Here is a 22840-nt window from a genome sequence, read left to right on the forward strand (position 1 = left end):
CAAAAGAATTAAATATTTTACTGAACTTGGGACATATGTTCCTCTTCGTGAATATGTCGTGGGTGAAAGATTTAATGAAAGTAGAAAAAAAAACTCTTTTTCCTTGGTTCCAGTCCATTGCACAGCACAGTTTATTCCGATAAGAGATGTTTTAAAGAATTTTTTCCAAATTAAAAACTTGTTATCGGATACATTAGATTACATGAATGAATGTAAACTTAATGAAAAAATACTTTTAAATTTTTTACAAGGTAGTGTGTGGAAAGATAAAGAGAAATATCATGAATATCAAACTGTAGTTCCAATTTTTTTATGATTATGAAATTGGCAACCCATTGGGTAGCCATTCTGGTATCCATAAGCTTGGAGCTGTTAGGTTTATTTTACATTATCACACAATGATTAAAAAGTTTGGTCCATTAGTAAATTTATGGTGTATGCGCTTTGAAGCAAAGCATAGGATTTCAAAAATATCAGCCAATTCCTCTAGTAATCGACGTAATATTTGTAAGAGTTTGGCTATTAGGCATCAACTACTTCTTAACAATCTGTTTATTAAGGGAAATTTAGGTAATACTATTGAATCGGGTTCTAAAAACCTAATTAGTGACACTGATATCCAAAATATAAAAAGATTTATGGTAATAGATTCTTTAGATTCACTTATTAGTTGTTCTTGGATTTCTATTAAAGGTACTAAATATCAAACCAGAATGATTCTTACTCTTGATGTAAACCAAAATAGTCTCCCTGAGTTTGGTATCATAAATGATATATATTTTTATAATAATACAGCAGTTGTATTTAAATGTTTAAAATTAAATACTATTGGTTATGATGAGCATTTATGTTCTTATGAAGTAATTACACCTATAATTAATGAAGTTCTTATATATCACCATATGCTCTATTCTCATATTCCAAATAATATTAGTGTTTTGTCAAATGGCTCTACATATGATACATTGAGAAGTGCCATTTAGTATTATTGTTATACACTTGTGCAGTAAAGTTTATTTACAACCATAAGATTCTTACAATCATATTATTAATATTTTTAATTGTTATTTTTGTTTATGTATAAATTATAATTTAGTATTATCATTATGTATTATAATTTATAACCAAATTATTTTAATAAATGTATATAAAATAAAAATTCAAAAATTGAAATATAAACTTTTATACACTTTACAGAATTATAACATTTTTGTAATAATTAGTAATTAATCGAATATTTATTTGCTTCTGAATACTTAAAAATAACATAATTTTAAGGTATAGGTATTTAAAATGTCATGTAATGTACAATCTATATACCTTATTAAACCTAATTATGTAATCATGTTTCATAAAAATAAAACAATTTGAAATAACAAATGATGTATATTTTTTTACATTTAATATCTAAAATGTATTTTATTCATATTTTTTAGGGAGCTTTAAAAGTTATTTGTGGCTTTGTCTCCCCCTCTGATCATATCACTGAAATCAACAAAAGTATACTGTAAAAGTAACCAAAATTGTTGTATAATTATTACAAACAATAGGTACCTATTGCAAAAAGCACCAAAATAGTTATGTAATTGTTACAAACAATACTGCAAAAAAGCACTAAATCATATTGTAGGCCTTACAAAAAAAATTATATTTGTATAAGAAGAATTAGTACTTATAACAAAAAATAGTGTTTTAATAACAAGATTTTTTGGTAAATCTTACAAAAGGATTTGTAAACAACTCAAAATTGTGTACTGACTTCTGACAGTTAAATGCATAGCCATAGCAAAATTGTACAGTTACCACTATCAAAATAGTTAACATTAAATACATTGTAATTTCTACATAATGTTTTGTTGTCACAGAGGCAACCAAAAAAATTGATTGCAGTTATAAGATTCTTGCTGTAATTACCTAATATTTTTTTCAGTGAACAACGAAACAATCCGTAATTCAGACTACTACAATTTATTTCCTATTCAAACTGAGGAAGATCTGCAGACTGTAGAGAGTAGCATTCTTAGTGAAAATAATTTAAGATCTAATTTGGTATGTGGGTATGAGAGTATAAAATAAATATTTTTAACATTAAAATTTTAAATTTTTAGTAACATGGTGTTACTAAAAATTTAAAATATAGACAAGGTGTCTATAGTGATTTTCTTGTTTTCAGGTGCTTAAATTGTCATTGTTAGTTGGTATAAAAGATGTCGGTGATAGTGTTCGGATATTAATGATAAAAATGTTCTCTGATGAAGTGCTTACTTCATATTCCTTACTAGGATTCAAAAAAAAAAAAAAATTTTCTCAACTTCAATGCTATAATTTATTGATTGGTAAGTTAAGTATATATTTAGTCATACAATTAAATTAATATAATAATACATTTTTGAGTATTCTTAAATGATCAATAAACTAATAACAAATAAACTAGATTGATTAAATTTGTAAAATACAATTTTGAATGTTAATTTTTTTTCATTAGTATTTAACATGATGATAAATATATATATTATGTTCTAGCTAAAAACAGCATTTGTATTAATATTATATATAAATGTAGTTTATAACTTGTTTAACATATAATTTTGTTTATAATTATTTTTTAATATCTTTTTTAATCTTGATTTTCCTATGTATTCAATTTTATATAATATAATCATATATACCAATATTTTTAATTAATACATTTTCATGTAGCAATAAGTGCAATTATTATATTATATTATAGCTACCTATATTCATATTAAATTGTATTATATGCTATTGTAATTCAAAAAAAAAATAAACCAATAAGTAATATAAACACACAAAGTCATTTTTATAAGTCATATATTTTTGGTTATTTTATAAAAAACAATCATATACCACACAACAGCTTAAGTTAAGTATTTAAAGTTGTGGCCATCAGAACAAACAATTTAGGGTTTGGAAATCTAGTAGGTATTTTATATTTTATTTATTACTAACACCTGAAGGGTAAAGTATATATAACGTTAGTTTGTGCAACGCCATACCAATTTGAATTTAACAATTATCAACTATACCTGAGCCATTCGAATAACTACAATTGTATATCAAATTGAATTGAAGCTTTAATAAAACCATTAATCAATAATGAATTGGAGTTTAATGATTTTTATGTTATGTTTCAACAACAATTAGTTTGAGATAATGAGATAAAGCATGGCCAAGTATAGTTGAAAATACAATTAAAACTGCTGGAGTATTATATAATGTATTTACAGCGTGTTGTAAGTAAACAATGATTTCCATAGTCAAAAAGCATTACAATTAAACAAATGAATGCAGCTCTTACGACAAACATTTTAGTGTATGGTTCATCGAGTGTTATTAATGTATAATATATAGCAAAGACTTAGTATATGAAAATAATTAATTTGAATCAGCTTACTTTAATATCTCATCGCCGTCCCAAACTTCCATAGTAGCCGCATCATGGCCTTTGTACACATATTTATACAAATACATGACACTCTTAATCGTAGAGCACACCTCAACGTTGATGTGTGCATCGTATTTGGCCAGTAGGTACGGATTGTGGGGGACCACAAATTCATTGCCCACCTCTCGTCGTCTGACCAAGGCCACAGATCCATTGTTCGGTCGGCGGTACGTCGGGTACCCGTTGTTTGAGGCGTAGACGGTTTCTTCGCTGTATTCTTTTGGATACTTCTTTGAACAACTGTTGTCCACCATGCACGGGCTGTTAGGGTTTAGTTGCCCACACGGCCCGTGAATCATGTGTAATGTCACACAGTCAAACAGGCGCCTGTCGGTTGCCGGGTCCGGCAAGGAAGCGCACACAACATTGTCCACATCCTCGGCGGTATGCAACTTGCTGTCCTCGCCGAGGATGACCAATATGTGCGCGTGCGGCAGTCCGGCAGTCCACGTTTCTGAAACTCAACAGTGTATACATAAGCGTCTACATTACCAAACACACGATTTACTATTATGTCCCGCATGAGGGCCTTGAGTTTGGCGTGGAACACCCGGGCTATGAGATCGGGTCTGTCGTTTGGAGCAGACCATCTTCCAACGTTCTGTGTGATTTCTGGCCACCTAGGATTGCACGTAAAAGTTATAAACAGATCAGGTTTACCATACTTACGCACAATAGTCATCGCGTCGTGATAACATCCTTTCATGTAACGTGGACTCCCGACGAACGTCGACGGTAGAATGACTCTACGGCCGACAGCCATCGGGTTGGCCTCGTCCAAGTGATGCTGTTGGTTGACGTGGTCCACCAGCCCTTGATAAGCGTCAGCGAGGAGCGCTTGCTGATTTCTACGGGCGTAGTTGAGATTGTTCGATTCCATCCGAACATACTGGTCGCACACGTACTGCTGCAATAAAAAACCACCACCGTGTATTAAACTTATGCCTCCGTGATCAGTATCGTTGTTTCCTGTATATCGAATTGCCATACGATAACACACAAACTCCCGGATAGTTGGCATTGGCTCTTTCTTGTTCCTCCAACCACAACCTGCTCATGTTCCTGTAAACACATTTATACTTATAATATTCACATTGCAAAAATATGCAAAAAGACCAGCAAGTGGGATAAAAATAAATATAATGCATATAATCAGTAGTCTATATGTTATTTAGTTTATCCGGAAGTACCGTGGTTTTGTTTTTTTGTTATAGTGTAATGTATATTGTATAAAATAATAAATTAAAATATTATTACCTTTATGCATTAAGAACCGTGTGTATAGATATAAAAAGGAAAATGTGTGCAATCATAAAATTTAAGTTTAAGCACAGCGTTTAATAACTACAAAAGTGTATGTGTATGAGTTTAGTGGTTGTCTCACCTAAAAGCCTGAGCATACGGGTTGATCTCCCGAAGCATTTGGTCCAGGTCTGCAAGCAAACCTGCCAAAAGACGGTCTGCGACATCCTGTTGTCGCATTCGGGACTGGTTGGCCTCGGCGGAGTTGACAAAGTACAACTCACAGTAGCTCGGTGGCCTGTGTTCGTTGCCGACGACGTCATTGTTGACCCTGCGGTACACTTGTCCGTGGACAGTGTACACGCTTGGTCCCCGACCCGGCAACCGTCTGGGGTTGAGGTCGCTGGAGAACGCTGCGAACGCCAGTGAGTTGTTGTACCGGCGAGTCTCCCTTCGAAAGTTGGTACCTTCCTGTGAATCATCAATCAACAAATTAGTTAAACGCACAGGTGCTGGCAGCAGAACGCGCTGTCCTGTGGCGGTCACTTGACCGTTGTTACAGCACGTAGAGAAGTGACCTCTAGATGCGCGCTCGCAGTGGAAGTGACGGGCGTTGCATTCTCGGCAAACCGCGTCCAAAGCACCTATGTTGTGTTGGTCCGGGAGTGGGTGTTGAACACCTGCCGGACGGTCTCTCATTGGCAAACGTTCTGCCGCCACAGGAACACCCAGTGGAATAGGCTCGAACTGCGATGTGTGAATAATAAAATTTTAATGGTTCTTATAATATGCTTTTTATTTTATCAATATGATGAAATATTTATTCACTGACCTCTTCGTCGACGTCCGGAGGTAAATGGTCGAAGATGTCTGCGAATTCAAGTTCTGCCCGCGCGTCGGCCAGCAGAACATCAACGACTATGACGTCATCCATCTGGAACTCGACAACTTCCACATTGTCGTCTTCAATCTGGACTTCGACAACTTCCACATTGTCGTCTTCAATCTGGACTTCGACAACTTCCACATTGTCGTCTTCCATCTGGACTTCGACAACTTCCACCTAGACCTCGACAATTTCCACATTGTCCTCGACGATTTGCACTTCATTGAAATCCATTTGGACCTCAACGATTTCCGCGCCGCCTTGTTCATCGGCGTTGTCAATTTCTTCGTGAACTGCTTGTTCACCGTCAGGTGCCTCATGCTGCTGTTCGACTGCCTATAAAATCATAGATGATCAGTTTAAATGAATAGTAGTAGTATTTATATATATATATATATTATAGTGATATAAAATGATAAAAATATGAGCACTTAATAATTAGGGTCAAAATGTAGAACAGCAGCATACATGTTTTGAAACAACAATTTAATAGTTTATATGTATTTGCACTGCATAATGTAAATTAATGTTTAAACATTTACCAGTATTGAAAAAAAATAATACAAATCTTAAAATAACTATTTGTAACTAATACATTAAAAATAAAACTTAAATAATTTAACAACTAAAATAAATATTGTTAATAAGATAGGTTAGTTCTTAATAAATTGGTATTGTATTGTATTGAGTATATATCTCAATTTTTTAATTTTCCCATAAATAACAGAACATAATGAGTACCATCAGTTAAACATACAGACATAAATAGAAATATATTTAATATTTTTATTTTATTTGTATATAAAAATTAATTAAATACAATAAATTAATTAAGCTATAGGTATAAGTGAACCTAAAAAAGAAACTATAAATATATATATATAATAGATATATTTTAATACACAAACATTCCATTCCCTGTACACAATGATATGCTTTTTTATTTATAAATAGGGTAAAAAAGAAGTGTATGCAAGTAAAAACGTTTATTTTTGGCGTAGTAAATATTTGGTTTTAAAAAAAAAAATATTTATAGTATATATTATTATAATATATAAATTTGTCAACAATTGTCAAGTGTGGTGTTGATAGAACCATAAGTGTAATATATAAAAGTTATATATATATATATATATATTATTATAATGAGTGTATAAATAAGAGTATAAGTCAAGTTGTAGTGAATAAAAATGAAGATGTAGATATAAAAAAATATATATAAATAAATTCACATAACAATGTTCAAATGGTTATGTTGTTACACATTTTTACTTATACTCGTGATGGAACTGACATCGACAGTGAGATAAGTTAGTTATTGAGAAACGATATACTTTGTCAAGTTTAGTGTAATTTAGTGAACAGAAAAAGAAAAAGAAGATGTTATATACACATGTTAATGATATGTAACATGTAAGTGAACATATTCATGTTTGGTGCAGTGAAATGTTTGATTAAAAATTATATTATAATCTATTGTACCTACATTGTATTATTATGGAGGTGTGTGTGTGTGTGTGTGTGTGTGTGTGTGAAGAGATATACCATATAATTAAAACTAAAATTGTATTTCATAATAAACTTACTATTGACGGCACGGCTGTTCTGATTAAACGGCGTCGATTGGCCCCTGGGAAGAAGTCGACGTGTGGAATGAAATGCCTCGAACAGAGCACAGACTGTGGACGAACAGCAAAACCGTTGGTCTCCACAAATTGCACCCACAGACGTCTACGTGCGGCGTCCTAGGAAATCTAAAGAGGAAAATGTAGCCATATAATAATGGTACATACAAATGTGCTTAGTGCAATGAAATTGTGAATACTTGTGTGCTGAAACTCCAATAGCACCATCAACGTTTCCACACATAACGCAGTGTCTGACCATTGTGATAAAACTAAAAAGTATATAATATATATTATTAAAAACATGTTTAATTTAGTAATTAGCATAATAACATTAGCAAACCGAATATATTAAAAAACAAATTATTTACAAACACACTATATCAAAATAATGATTGTTATCAGCGGAGATGATACTATAACAGTTATTGCGCGTTATTATCGGAAATACGTTAATATTATTATTCAAATAATAATTTACAAAATGCATTTAAGTTAAGTTCATACGAAATAATAGTATGGAAAATGTGCTCATCACAACGGAACTGCGTATAATGCTAATACCTACCGTTAACGGAATGCAATGTTTTCGTTAACCGTAACATTGAAATACTTTATAACTGCGCGCCGATAATCTCGCGTTATTAATGTACGCAAACAGGTGCAAAGGTGTGTCACCGGAGCCGTGTATGCGTTCATTTGCTTACAAAATGACATAACCTATGAGAGTTGAACGATTCGTTATTATTATGTTTTCATACATTGTGTATGAAGAAGACGCGACCAACGAAAATGTTAATAATAATAATAATATTTGAAAGTAATTTATATCGCACTCGTTAAAAAACCAAAAACCTAAACAAATGGTTTGTTTACATACGTGGGCGCGGGCCTACGCCCAGTTATGGAAGGAAAATAAAATGTTGTACTCACCGGTCTCCTCAGAGCCGTGTCAAGCTATTCAGCGCCCCGGGGCAAAATTTTTTCGCGCCCCTTCCCTACAATTTAACTATTAATCGTTTTCTTATTATATAAATCTCCATATTATCAAATACCACGAAAACTAACTAAAATATAATATACAATATTTAATATATATTTTTAGTTTATTTTAACCAAAAATATTGATAACAAATTAATCATTAATAATTAATATATAAAAATACAAAACAATATTTTACAATTTTTTTCTTGCTTTATCTTTGACAAATCTCTTGACTAAAGTACTCCAATCAATATTCTTTACAACTTTAGACTCCATGCACAATAATGATAAAGATGATGTTTTTTCATTAGCTAATGATGAACGGAGATATGTTTTTACTCTTTTCAAAACAGAAAATGAGCGTTCACCACTAGCATTTGAACAAGGCATGCATGTAAATATTTTAAGGGCAATTTCTATCGATGGAAATGTAGAACTTATATTATATTTTATTAATGCTTTCAATAAATCGTGAATAGGAATAATTCAACGTGCAAATACTTAACTATAGTAAGTTATCAACAAGCCATTAGCTAATATAAATAAAATATAACTTATAAGCCAAATTACACGAGTCATAAAAAAGCATAATAATATAAAATAAACTGTAAATACTTACTAAATTATTAGCAATTGTAATTTATGTCAATTATAAAAATAAAACGCGTACAACGTATAATAACTTACTGATGTCCAATAGGCAATACTGAATAACTGAGCACTGTGTACAGACGTCAGATAGTAACGGTTAGAACAGACATATTGTTCAATAGTAATATAAAATATTAATAATATTATAGTACCGTATATTATACTAATAACGGTTATCTACTGTAGTAGATAGGATAACTTTGATACTAATAATATAAATTTAATAATATTTAGGCATTTAGGTATATAATCGGTAAATAATATCTAAATACGGAGAAATGGGTTTTTCTTTATCACCGTCGCCGTCACCTAGCCAACCTATTTGTCACAAACAGTACCATATTATATTATATATATACATGATTCTAAAATAGACCTTAAAATACTAAAATATATATAATAATAAAATTATAACATATTTGGTTCTCGAGGCCACATGTAGTATATTAAGCGCAAATAAAGGTGCCCCATTATTTTTACAAAACTACGGCGCCCGGGGGCAATTGCCCCCTTTGCCCCCCCCCTTAACACGGCTCTGGGTCTCCTGCAAAGTCCCAGTTATATGAAAAAAAAAAGTGAACGAATAGGTAATAAGAACTGGAGAAATTATAATTATAATTATAATAAATAATAAATAAGTAAGTGTAATAATAATAATGAGTATAAATGTGCAAGTGAAACGAACAAAAACAAAAAAAAAATGCTACGACAACTGTATTGCACGGATGTTAAACGTAGCCTGCAGAATTCGGCAAACGGCTCAACCGTTGACGCTTCCTTCCACCCCACCACTACCGCGTTGTACGTCACGCCATCCAAAGACCTGCAATAATACAGTAAACACGTTAAGAGGACGCCACACCCGTCTTTTTGCATCAAAAATAATGCATTCGTATTTCAAATGCTACGAAGTAAATAATGGTCGTAGACCCATAAGTAATACACTGTTTAAAAGGTGACAGTTTTTACTATGTTTTGTTGGAATCAGATATTTAAAATATAATTTATTTTCTAAAATACAAGCAAATTCGTTTTTATAAAACGATATTTTGTTATGCTGTTACGCTCGCTTGTTAATGCAAATTCCAGAAATCGGTTTCCAACAAAACATAGAAAAAATTATAGCCTTTCTAACAGTATATTTTTTATGAGTCTACGATCATTGAAGACTTCGTAGCATTTGAAGTACGTAGAAGGGTTTCCATTGTTTCCAAAAAAAATGTATAATTCCTTACACCGTCCACTGGCGCACCTAGCGGCTGCTTCATTGCAGTGAATTCTAGCGGCGGCGGCGCTGCCCCACTCTATGACACAACCAGACCAGTCCGTTCTGTGTAGTGTGTACTAATAAAAATAGCACTGCCGCCTGCCGGAATATAAATTAGCGATAACGTCGTCTACTCGTCTCTACGATCCCGTATTGGGTCGAGCAATAATAATAATAATAATAATATAATATACCTAATTATTTATTATTATAATTTGGTTTTGGACTCCTGCGTCTGAGTATCTGTGGTAACTCTATGTCTATACGCCCGGTGGTTTGCGTTGAATTATGAAAATACGTATACATAATACATACTACATCTACAATAATACAATTAAATTTTCGTTGTATGGGTTATAAAAATTATACAGTATACACATAGAGATCTATGGTATCACCATCAGTTATATCTGTCTTATATACGACAAATTCTAAGAATCGTCTACTACTAATATAATATATAAATTATAATATTTTGAATCAAAATAGTTTTGTTAGACTGCGGGCGCTGCGCCGGGGGGAACACTTAATCCAGACTTCAGTAATCAATTTACTATTTAATTTCAATCGGTCATCAGCGTTTATTAGCTATATCCGAAAATTATTACTTATTTGATTTTTGTGCATTTAATAAAAATGGATGACCGTCGGAATGACAAAAAGAAGCGTCTAGCACCGTCGAGATGTACAAGTATAAAAAAAAAAAATTTAGGTAGACTTAATAATTTTAAGAAAAAAACAGTGACATGGTAAGTATAATTATTTAATTATCATATTTTAGTACAGTTGAAATACGTAGGTATACTTTAAACAGGGAAGCGGAACCTAGCACATCATCGATTCACTTATTAGGAACTGATGAAATAGGATCTTTACCATCGTTATCGTTTATGCAAGTTAAAATAGATTAACTACATATATTTTTATTTAAAAAAATAAAAAACCATAACGTTTTATTATTTTATCTATAGAGAACCGATGCTAACTAGTACGCCAAAATTCGATTCTATGACACATTGCCCTAAAACGTCTTCATTGGATACAGAAATAGGAAGTAGTTTAGTAAACGGTATACCCTTTCATGTGTCTGGTGTCGAAAATCATCAATTATCTGTAGATTTGTCATCTGATGCTGATACAGTGATTTCTAAGTATATAAAATTTATGTTGTGTACTGTGTAGACTGTAGAGTGTGCACTATTGTCACTATTTACCTTTAATCAATTTATAAATATAAAATAACATAATATTATTTATTAAATTAAATGATTATTATATTAATATTTTTTTTACCTATAGAGAACCTATTAGATCTTCATTAGATATTACAGAAACAGGAAATAGTTTAATGTTCGGTGTACCCTTATGTAATGTGACTGATGTTGAAAATCATGAATTATGTGTAGATTCGTCATCTGATGCCGATACAGTGATTTCTAAGTATATTAAATTTATGTTATGTACACTATCATCACTATATTTTATAATAAATAAAAAAATATATAATATTATTTACTAAATTTATATTTTCTTTTTATTTATTATTAACGTAACAACGTATAATTAATTAATTACGTAGAATTATATTAATTATTTTATAGCACTCTTGAAGGCAGAAGAATAGTAGACATATCTCACTTATTCGATCAAATTAAAAACACCGTTCACGATTCAGCATTTGGCTGTACTTTTATAGATATGCAATTTCAGTCGGAATGTAGAAGAGGATATAAATCGGTTTTTATATTTAAATGTAAAATGTGTTGTAAAAGTAGTTCAATTACTACGGAAAAAGATGTACCAGAAAATAATTACTTACCAATAAATAAAGCGGTAGTTAGTGGAAGTTTATCTATTGGTATGTAAAGAAAAGCAATAAATAATAATCTGTAGAGTGACATTTTTAAATTATTTAAATATTATTACAAGGGTAAAGAACTTTTAGTATTTGTATTTTTGTTTTGCCAATCACAAAAAAGCAAAGTATGAAACAAATGTGTTTCATGCTTTCACAAAGCTATTTTTGAAATTTTATTTTGTATTTTTTTTTTTTTTTTTTTATTTTATATTTCGAATTATTTTTGATTTTAGGGCGTATTTCTTTCATTTTATACTATTAGATGCATATTTTAAAAAGTTTATAATTTTATCAATATTTTTGGTTACGGGACTTATTGATTCGGGGACATTTTGATCCGCTGGGGACAATTTAGTCCTTTTGAATCCGTTTTCTACAAAACATCAAAGCTTAACTGCAAATATTTATTGTTTAGTATTTGGAACGTAGTACATAGTATTTGAATAATTTTACTAAAATTTAAAAAAAAAATAGGGATTGGATTTACTCAATTAAATGAACTTTCGGCTTCCCTCGAAATACCTTGCCTCTCAGCTACTTCTTTTTCAAAATATCAAGTAAAAGTTGGAAATGCTGTTCAGGATACAGCATGGGATGAAATGATTAAAGCTGGGAACGAAGAGAGACAATTAGCTTTAGAATGCGGAAATACTGACGTTGATGGTACACCAATGTGCACTGTAGTTGCGGATGGCCAGTGGTCTAAACGCAGCTACAAAACTAAGTACGATGCATTATCAGGAGCGGTAAGATAATAACCATAATTTGTGCAATGATATGTAGGAATAATATATTATACAAAATTCAATTTTAGGCTACAATAATTGGGTACAAAACTGGTAAAGTTTTATTTGTCGGCATTAAAAATCGGTACTGTGCAGTGTGCCAGAGATCGAAATCTCTAAGCCAAGAAATTCCAAAACATAATTGTTTTCTTAATTGGAAACAAGCGTCCACTGCAATGGAGGCCGGTGGTATAGTGGAAGGTTTTTCAAAAAGCGTTGAAATGCATGGACTCAAATTTAATAAGCTTATTGGTAATATTATATATTATTTTAACTTACCATGTAATGAATTACAATTATTTTCCTAAGCTTTTGAATTCTGAGCTTAGCAATTGGTTTTCCAATTATATATGTGTTTTTATTTATAATTATTATTACTAGTTTATGTGTGGAGGGCAGACCATCAAAATAAGTTGCTATTAATTTTATAAATATTCGGGAAAAATAAAATAAACAAGAAAATTTATGCAAAACCCGTTTTTGATATAAATTAACAATATTTTAAAATATATAAGAGACAGTTTTTTTATTTGTGAGTAAAAAAGCTTGAAAATGCGTTATTCTGCAAGGTTTGCTGTAACTCAAAAGTGAAAAACTGTTTGTACTTGACATTTTTACTAAATGTTAATATTAGCTTTATATATATAATATATATACAATATACACGATAAAGTTTTCAAAATATTTCGATTTTTTTTTTATCTAGACAGTCTAGATAAGCGTTTAGAGTTCAAATTAATAATTATTAAAAACTAAGTCAAAATCGCAAACATTTTTACAAACGTATAGGCTCAGTCTCCGCTCAGAAATCGTTTTTGATTTTATACAATAAGTATGGTTTAGTTTTAGTATACTGACATTTTAAACAATATTCTTATGATTTTTGTAATAGGGGACGGAGACAGTAGTGTTGTGAAACGACTAAATGAGATTTTACCATATGGCCCTAGATTCATGATACAAAAGATCGAGTGTCGAAATCACTTGCTGCGCAATTATATAAGTAAACTTAAAATGCTGGCTACAAAAACTGAATATCCAGTAACAATACGAAAGTTTATCGTGACTAATATCCTAAGATTTCGATCTGATGTTACTAAAGCAATTAGTTATCAAAAAGATATATTGGATAAATCAAAGAATCAAAAAATTGCAGGTAATTCGTATATAATATAGTTGTGTGCGTTTTAAAATTAATCATACTAACGTTATAAAAATGTTTTCAGATCTTAAAAACGATTTGAAGAATGCACCTTATCATAGATTTGGACAGCACCAAGAATGTAATTCTTATTTTTGTAAAGGGTCAAAAATAGGTGAAATCAACATGGTACCAGAAGCATTACGATGTGGTATTTTACTAGAAATAGACAAAATTACATCTCGTTTAGTAAATAATAGCTCCAGCTTAATTGAAGATCTAGATAACAATATATGCGAGCAATTTAACTCAATTATCAATAAATACGTGGGTGGAAAAAGAATAAATTTTTCGCAAAGTAATAATTATTCGACCAGAATAAAAGCAGCTATTATTTCCTTTAATTCTAAAGCATATTTAAGCACAATCCATAAGAAAATTATGAATTTTAGTCCAGGTAATTAACCAATAACCATATATATACATTCTTTTATGCTATTGTACCTATTTATGTGAAAGTATTTAAATTTAAATGCATTATAAATAAACATATTTTATATTATTTATCATTCAATAATAACTATTTTATTTTAGATTCTGAAATCTGAAGGAATGATGAATGTATTGATTTTAAATGATTTGTGTTTTTTTTTTTATTATTTTTATTTTATTTTACATTTACATTACGGGACGAACCCTTTAAAACATTACAATATACAATAAATATTAATTTGTTTTATGGAAACGAGGCTCGATTTTAGAAGGAGAATGAAGAGTCAGTGTTATAATTTTTATTTTTCGTCTGACGCCTGACGGCACATTTTTGAGCGGTAAAACTGTAAAAGTGCTTCGATTTTTAGACTTTTCTCTACAGTAACTTTATGATACTATATAGTATACCTATGATAATATAAATAATATTATGATAACTACATGCAATATTTTTGGGAAAAAATTGATTAACCATATGCCATATTATGCAATCGCCAAACCGTCCTAATTGAAAAATAAATTACTTTTAATAAAATAAAATATATAACAATATTTAATTTAAATATAATATATACTAGACTGACAAATCATCTCCGTTCATAATCGTTTTTCGTATACAATGATACCTATCATTTCATTAAAATTTAATACACACATTATAGTGACCTATATACTCCATTTTATTTTGGTTTTATGATAACACTTTGGAGAGTAAAATAAATTGTACACAATTTAATATTTATTATACAAAACACTAATTATAGTCTTCATACTTATATATATTTGTATTACATAAATTTTAGGAACAATTGGTAAAAAGTTCATGAAAAATACTGATCGAATAAGACTAAATACTATAAACCGACGGAAATTGTACAATAGTAAAAAAATCCATAGGAAGAAAATGGTTAGTGCCCGATCAAAAGGTCCTGACAGTCATTATGGGTTAGCTGAACCTCTAATGGATACTTTAGATGAAGATGAACTACGAAAAAAGAAAAATTCATTTATTCAATATCTACATACAGTTGACTTAAAAAAAATTGAAATCGATACGAGGGATCAAAACTTGAATCCCAATTGGTTTCAAGAACGAAAAATTAGGTTGACAGCTTCACGATTTGGTGAAATTTGCAAAATGCGACCAAACACCAGCTGCAAGACCAAAGTCCATAACATACTGTATAAGCCTCCTGTTACATCTAAACAAATGAGTTATGGGCATAATATGGAACATGAAGCTAGAAAAAAACTAGAGGAGATCATTAAGCTGGACGTTCAATTAAGCGGGCTTGTTATAGATACTAATTTTCCATATTTAGCAGCAAGTCCAGGTTATTTTTTGTTATTAAAAATGTCGTAAATTAATTAAGTATTCATTTAGTACCGATAAAAATTACACATTTACCTATATAATTAATAATAATATCAATAATGAATAACATTATATTATAATATTTTTCATTTGTTTGTTTTAGATGGTTTGGTTGGGGATCATGCTATTGTAGAAATAAAATGCCCATACACAGCAAAAGATAGCGAAAACAGTGTTGATGCCGTAAATAATAAACTTGTAAGCTATATCTATGTGTTTTAATTATAGTACTATACTATTATATTTATACATATAAAATCGTGTAAATATTTATATGTAATATGTATCATAAGAATGAACCCTTTTTTATTTAGTTGTCATATTGTAATATAACACAAGAAAATAAACTTCAGTTAAAAAATGATCATCAGTATTATTATCAAGTTATGGGTCAACTTCATATAACACGTAGAAATGTATGTTATTTTGTTGTTTACGCCAAAAAATGGATAAGTGTGGAACATATTTATTACGACAAAACATTTTGGGAAGAAAAAATGATCAAAAAGTTAAATTTGTAAGGAATTTCAAATTTTATCGAGTTAAATGTATTTGTATCATGAAAAAATTATAAATGTATGTTTTTAGGTTTTACACTGAATGTATTTTACCCGAAATTGTTGATCCACTGTATGGGAAAAGACTTCTTATATCAGACATAAGAGAACCCACTTATATAAAAGAAAAAATAAACGAGCGACTAACAATTAAATAAAATATAAATGTACCACCTATATACCTGCAATAAGTAGACTAGCGACTAGGTATACTAATATACTATACTATAGTATAATATATTATTATATTATATTGTAAATATCTATACTATTATACTACTAATCTTTATACATATTAATTTCTTATTGTAATCTTGAATTTGGTGGGCTAATCTTTTTATGTTTTTAGTTTTAGATCGTTTTAACTCTTTATACCTACCTACATAACTACATAAAATAATGTATTTAATTTTTAAGTGTGTGTAAGTAAGTAGGTACAGGTTATTGTGCTCAATAGTCAATATTCTATTTTTCTTTGAATTACCAAAAAAATATGTTAGTGGCAACAGGTTCATGAACTAAAGTATAACGTAAAATGTATACGCAATAGGTACATTTACCTAAGTATATAACTATACTACAAAATTAATATTTATAGATATTTAGATAATATTAGTTTAGATTATTGTTATAAATTAGGTATTATTTAATGAATAAATATTTTATGAAGTAAGTATCTAATAACGTATTAAATACAAATCACGTAGGTACCCGCGGATATTAAAAATATTACAGCTGCATAATATACCCATTTACGTGTATATTTACGCGCGATCCGTCATAGACGAAGGTTCATATAATAATAAATATCGCTCCCGTATAAACACAATCGTAACCAGGCCGCCGACTACTAGTAGTGGGCGTGGTTAAAACGTCGCGTGCATGCGGATCGCGAAAACACTTAACAGCGCATTCTCTCGGCCGTTGTATACGTTTCACTTTTAGTGTGGCGTCCTCTTAACCGACGTTCAAACACGGTATCGCTCATAAAGTCATAACCAACATTTTATATATATATATCTAATAATATAATATAAGGCGGGTATAATATGTATACGAAATAACAGACATCGTCGTAAAGTGAAATCGGGAAAGCCGTTCATTTCCAATTGTCACACCGAAGACGTAAGTACATGATATTTAATTATATTTGCTAATTGTTGAGTTAGAGTATATTATGGTGACCACATGTACTGCAGTTTTTCATAAGAAAGTATTTTTTTTTTTCATTTTTATTTTATGGTTCGAGCTAAAAATGCATAATATCCTGTAAGATCGTAGTTGGGCTAAATATTATCTTCTAAATAATTAAAATACTTATATTCGAATGAAAAATTATTTAAATAATCAATTCTAATAGGTATGTAGGAAAATTATTAAAATATGTTTGTACATCTGGTCACCGCGTTACGTTATATATATATTATATAGGAAAAAAAAGAACGATAACTTATAATAGTATAAATAATAAGTGATTTAAATCCCTAATTAAATTAATTATTTACATAAATAAATCAAATATTGTAATTATTTTTAATCAGTAGGTACGTCTATTACAGATTATTTATTTATTAAATTTAATAATAACAAATAAACAAATTGAAGCCCATTCAAAATATGACAAAACTAGTTGACACCAATCAATATACATTTATTTTTTTTAAATAATTAATTAAATAATTATATTAACAACCAATATAATATACTATAAGTACATTTGATACGAGAATGAGAAGCACTCGAGTACAAAATAAATCGTCAAATCGTATAAAATATTTAAATAATAAAGCTATGTAGTTATAATATATCAGAATATTATACGTACATCATAATATGATAATATATAGTAGTAATTACTAATTATTGTTATAATATATTTTTTTTTAAATATTAGAAACGGTTTTATTTATTTTTCATTTATTACTTACATTTTTTAATTTTCGCTTTTTTTGTTTTTATATTTTCCAAAATATTTATATTTAGATATTACCTATCTCCTCCCAAAAACTACATACCAATCTGAAGTCACTGGCCTTTTAAAAAGAAACACAATGTCATATTGTAATTCACATTGACTTATTTTATTGGCTTTTGGTACCTACAATCTGCACGGTTACATATGAATAAATAATAGCCTGTTGAATAAAGTGACAAATGTAATTAATGTACTTACGATATAACTCGATAACTTATAATAGTCTAAATAATAAGTGATTTAAATCCCTAATATATTAATTATTTACATAAATCAGTCAAATACTGTAATTATTTTTAATTAGTAGGAAGGTCTATTACAGATTATTTATTTATTAAATTTAATAATAACAAATAAACAAATTTAATCCAATTCAAAATATGACAAAACTAGTTGGCACCAATATACATTTTTTTTTAAATATTAGAAACGGTTTTATTTATTTTTCATTTATTACTTTCATTTTTTAATTTTCGCTTTTTTTGTTTTTATATTTTCCAAAATATGTTGAGGATCTAAAATTTTGAAAATTACCAAAAAATGTGTATTTAGATATTACCTATCTCCTCCCAAAAACTCCATACCAATCTGAAGTCACTGGACTTATAAAAAGAAACACAATGTCATATTGTAATTCACATTGACTTATTTTATTGGCTTTTGGTAATTTTTTTTTAGAGTAATAATAGGTATCACATATGAAAATTTAGTTAGGTACAAACTATAAATTCTTCGAAAACCAAATACAATATACAAATTAAACTTCATAGAAAATATAAACAAGTTAATTTGGCATATTTAACTGTGCAATCAATATAAATTGATTAAATTAAAATTGAATTACTTTTTACAAAATATTAATAATCATACAATTTATTATAAAAAAATACTTAGACACAATTTTTTTTTTTAATATGTATTTGAAGTTAGGCTATACACAGGGCCGTTTTCAGCCTTTTTGAGGCCCTGGTCAGTGAATTTATTTAATTTAATTTATTCGCTAAGTAAAAATGCTAAAACAATTTAAAACAATGCTCTTTATAAGTTATTTATTTATCAATTACGAAATATCGAAAAATGTATTTTCAGAATTTTTTTTACTAGTGTTTTAAGTTAGTATTTTGATAAAATTCATTAAAATCTCAAAAATATATAAACTATATCATAAGAAATTCATAAAAATTTCTTCACAAACAATTTTGATATTTCGTAATACTCATTTTTTAAAATAAATAGTACTCGTAAATAAATAAAATAACAGTAGGTACCTATATATGTATACTTTAAATTTTCACCAAATGTTTATATTATTATTTTTATTATAAAATACAATTTTCAAAATTCTTTAATTTTTTTTGAATTACTTATATAGGCTTGACAAATATTCATCTATTTAGTTTTTTTTTTCCATAAATGGTTCAACATTTTTGAACATTTAATACAAGATCTTAAATAACTTAATTTTTTATGTGTATAAAAATATAAAATACATAAGCGCAATTTTTTATAAATGCATTTGAAGTTTAAGCTTTATTTTAGTCCCTTTAATTGTGTTTATGCATTTAATCGACTTAAATACTAAATAATCCTTAAAACATTTAAAGTTTACCTAATTGTTTCCCAGGATGAACGCACGATAGTTAATTATTAGCACCAGTCACTATTTTTTGTAAATTTTGCTACTACACACTTATTTTTTTTTATTTACATATCTAGACAAACATCTTTTAAGGGTTATCACTAGTGAAGATAAACTTTTTTCGTCTATTTGTCATTTGCTATTGCACACAAAGATAATGGCTGATCAGCACCATAAAAAAGGTTCTACAACAGGTTTGATTATACCACAGAATAGATTAAATTCTTTAATCTATTCTGTGATTATACCTTGAGGCTTGAATTAAAATAAAAATGAATTAAATTATATAATACTTATTTAATTATTAAAAAAAATATTCGTGTTTTATAAATATATTGTTTTGGATACGAGTTGCAAAAATGTCCTCATTCAAGAACTCAGATTTTTATTTTTGATATCGGTTTTTGTTTTTAATAGATTCATTTTACGTACGGAGATGATTTGTCAGTCTATAGGATAATTAGTATAGGATATATTATATGATAACTTATATTTAAAAAATTGTGATGTACATTTTACTTGATTTCGTAAACAAATTAATTTCATATGCTCATAAAAATTTTTCTATATTGACGCTGGAATTTTTTTTAATAGTTATTTGAAGAAAATATTATGGATAACCTTGTGTTGGATTTTTTTAACCTTAGATATTCATAATTTTATGAATTTTCAACTTCAAAATGCCTTGCAAATGTTCGCAATTTTGATATATTTTGTAAACATTTGAAATTTTAATGCTTATAAGCAAAAAATGTAATTAACGATTTTTGATTTTTTTTTTTTACTTCCATAAGAACAATTTATAATAAACCTTATATTAAATTTTAAAGATTTTTTGAAAGCCGAATTTGTTTTATCGATATTTCAAGAAAAAAAAATTAAATTTCATTGGTCTATTAATAGTTTAAACAAATTCAAAATTTCTTGTAACTTTAATCCTAAATATATAACTTAATATATAATATTATATAATCAAAAAATCGATTTTGTCGAAAAGTGGTTAAATATATGTAAAATGTCCTGTTTTTCCGTTACTTTTTCAGCGTTTTTCCTGACGCTTTTGAAAACTACTGCACAGCATATTTTACTTTTGACCACAAAGTACCAACTAGATTCAATTTCCTTTTCAAAGAGGGGTTGAAGTCAATAATCAAAGCACTATTACTACTCTAAAACGTGATGACAGACACAAAAATCAAAAAAATAAAAACATTCATACGTACATAAACATAATAAAATAAAAATTTAATGAGAAAATAAGTGTGACAAAATTAAATTAGTATACCTAACAGTGATTCGTGTTTACTTGCTTACACGTACATACCTACTTAGATTTATAACTGTAAATAAATAAAACGACAAACATAATCGTAATACGACATTTTATTTTGAATTTTTTGCATATTTTTCAATAATTTTATCGTTTAGTGTATATAATAGGTAATCTATTTTTCAGCAATTTGTATTTGTATTTTCATTACAATAAATTTTTGTTACCAAATTTCGATAGGTAATGAAAAAATAAATATTTTTTTTAAATAGGATTTGATATATTTTAAATGCACACCAATTTCGTCTATTGGTATCTAATATTTGAGATAAATTTATGAATACATATAGTACGTCATTCATTTATATTATTCTATACATTTTTTATTCAACTATAATATGTTGGTTTTTTTTTAAATATACAAGGTAAAAAGTATAAAATTGTCAAATGTTTATATTATTATATTGCATTTTTAATAAACATAAATTGAAAGTAAAATCGTACCTATTATTTAAAAGGTATTTTTTTTTTAATTCGATTCGATATCTATATTTATTAAAGACATTATCTATATTATATATATATATATATATATATATTATCTACATGTTTTGGCGATTTTAAGTGTGTATTAGTGCATGCTTTTTAAACTAATTTTTAATACATGAATTTCCGGGTCATATATTTATAAATAAAATGTATTTTCTTAGGTTTAGTATCAGAGAATACCAAGGTATTCAATTTAAATATTTGATAGACAAAAACATACTTGGAAAAATGGTGGAAGACAATTTTTTTAAATTATGGGGTTGGTTTACGGCGTGTTGGGGCTAATGATGGGGATATTCTTTGTTGCAATAGTTATATTAACTATACTTGTGGACACATTTTTGTATCAAACTTTTTGGCAAGACTTTTTTCTAGCATTACCTACCCATATAATTTAATACTTCGGTCTCATAAACTCAGCTAGGTACTCGTACATTAAAAATCAAGAGTTTGATGCGTTGGAAATAAAAAACTTTCAGTGTAATAAAAATAAAACAACAATTATCCGAATATGTAGCATGAAATGGTTTAAAACCATTAAAATTAATAATGTATGTATTTATTTATATAATTGAATGTAGTGATTAATATATTGGTTTGTTTAATTTGTATGTACATTTATTATATTTATAAAATTATAACTATAAATTAAATTGTAATTATATTTTATCCATAACGTTATATTGATCGATGGCAATAAATTATAAACTATTAGTATTATTAAACTGTTACTGATAGTTTTTTAAATAATAACTATGTTGTAAAATAGCTTTTATAGTTTAATTTAAGTATTTCCATACATATTTAGGGAACAGAAACTTCAATCAATAATACGAAAAATAATATCGTAAAATTAGTTTATGAACGCACAAGCGAGCGCGCGCTTATCAAATTCAAATTTCAAATTACGCAAGTGATATAAATAGAAAATAGCATTGACGCGAAACGTTCTAGACGGCGGTCCGTGAAATAATGTGCCGCTCCCGGGACCGTACCACTTTTTCCACATTTTTATTTTTCCAACAACAACTTTTTCCAATATTCAAATTTTCCTAATTACTATATTTCCCAATGTTC

General features: G+C 28.5%; 3 protein-coding genes across 3 annotated transcripts; 1 reads left to right on the top strand and 2 right to left on the bottom strand.

Moving 5' to 3' along the window:
- Positions 1-3359: 3359 nt before the first annotated feature.
- LOC132926626 (uncharacterized) lies at positions 3360-3892 on the bottom strand. The gene has a single exon (XM_060991000.1). The coding sequence runs from the start codon at positions 3763-3765 to the stop codon at positions 3412-3414; it is 354 nt and encodes a 117-aa protein (XP_060846983.1). The 5' UTR covers positions 3766-3892; the 3' UTR covers positions 3360-3411.
- A 444-nt stretch (positions 3893-4336) lies between these two features.
- LOC132926625 (uncharacterized) lies at positions 4337-7330 on the bottom strand. Its single transcript, XM_060990999.1, has 4 exons — positions 7181-7330; positions 5541-5930; positions 4851-5455; positions 4337-4528 (listed from the first exon to the last, which is right to left on the bottom strand). Exons 2-4 carry the CDS (start codon positions 5748-5750, stop codon positions 4420-4422), a joined length of 924 nt encoding a protein of 307 aa, XP_060846982.1. The 5' UTR covers positions 5751-5930; positions 7181-7330; the 3' UTR covers positions 4337-4419.
- Positions 7331-9133: 1803 nt separating this feature from the next.
- LOC132926149 (uncharacterized) lies at positions 9134-16774 on the top strand. The gene is made up of 12 exons (XM_060990487.1): positions 9134-9189; positions 11094-11273; positions 11422-11551; positions 11713-11980; positions 12455-12726; positions 12795-13017; positions 13658-13921; positions 13992-14363; positions 15202-15732; positions 15877-15971; positions 16088-16290; positions 16362-16774. The coding sequence occupies exons 1-12, from the start codon at positions 9134-9136 to the stop codon at positions 16486-16488; spliced, it is 2721 nt and encodes a 906-aa protein (XP_060846470.1). The 3' UTR covers positions 16489-16774.
- The last annotated feature ends 6066 nt before the right edge of the window (positions 16775-22840 follow it).

The sequence above is a fragment of the Rhopalosiphum padi genome, chromosome 3, assembly GCF_020882245.1.
Source record: "Rhopalosiphum padi isolate XX-2018 chromosome 3, ASM2088224v1, whole genome shotgun sequence".
NCBI classification, from domain to species: Eukaryota; Metazoa; Arthropoda; class Insecta; order Hemiptera; family Aphididae; genus Rhopalosiphum; species Rhopalosiphum padi.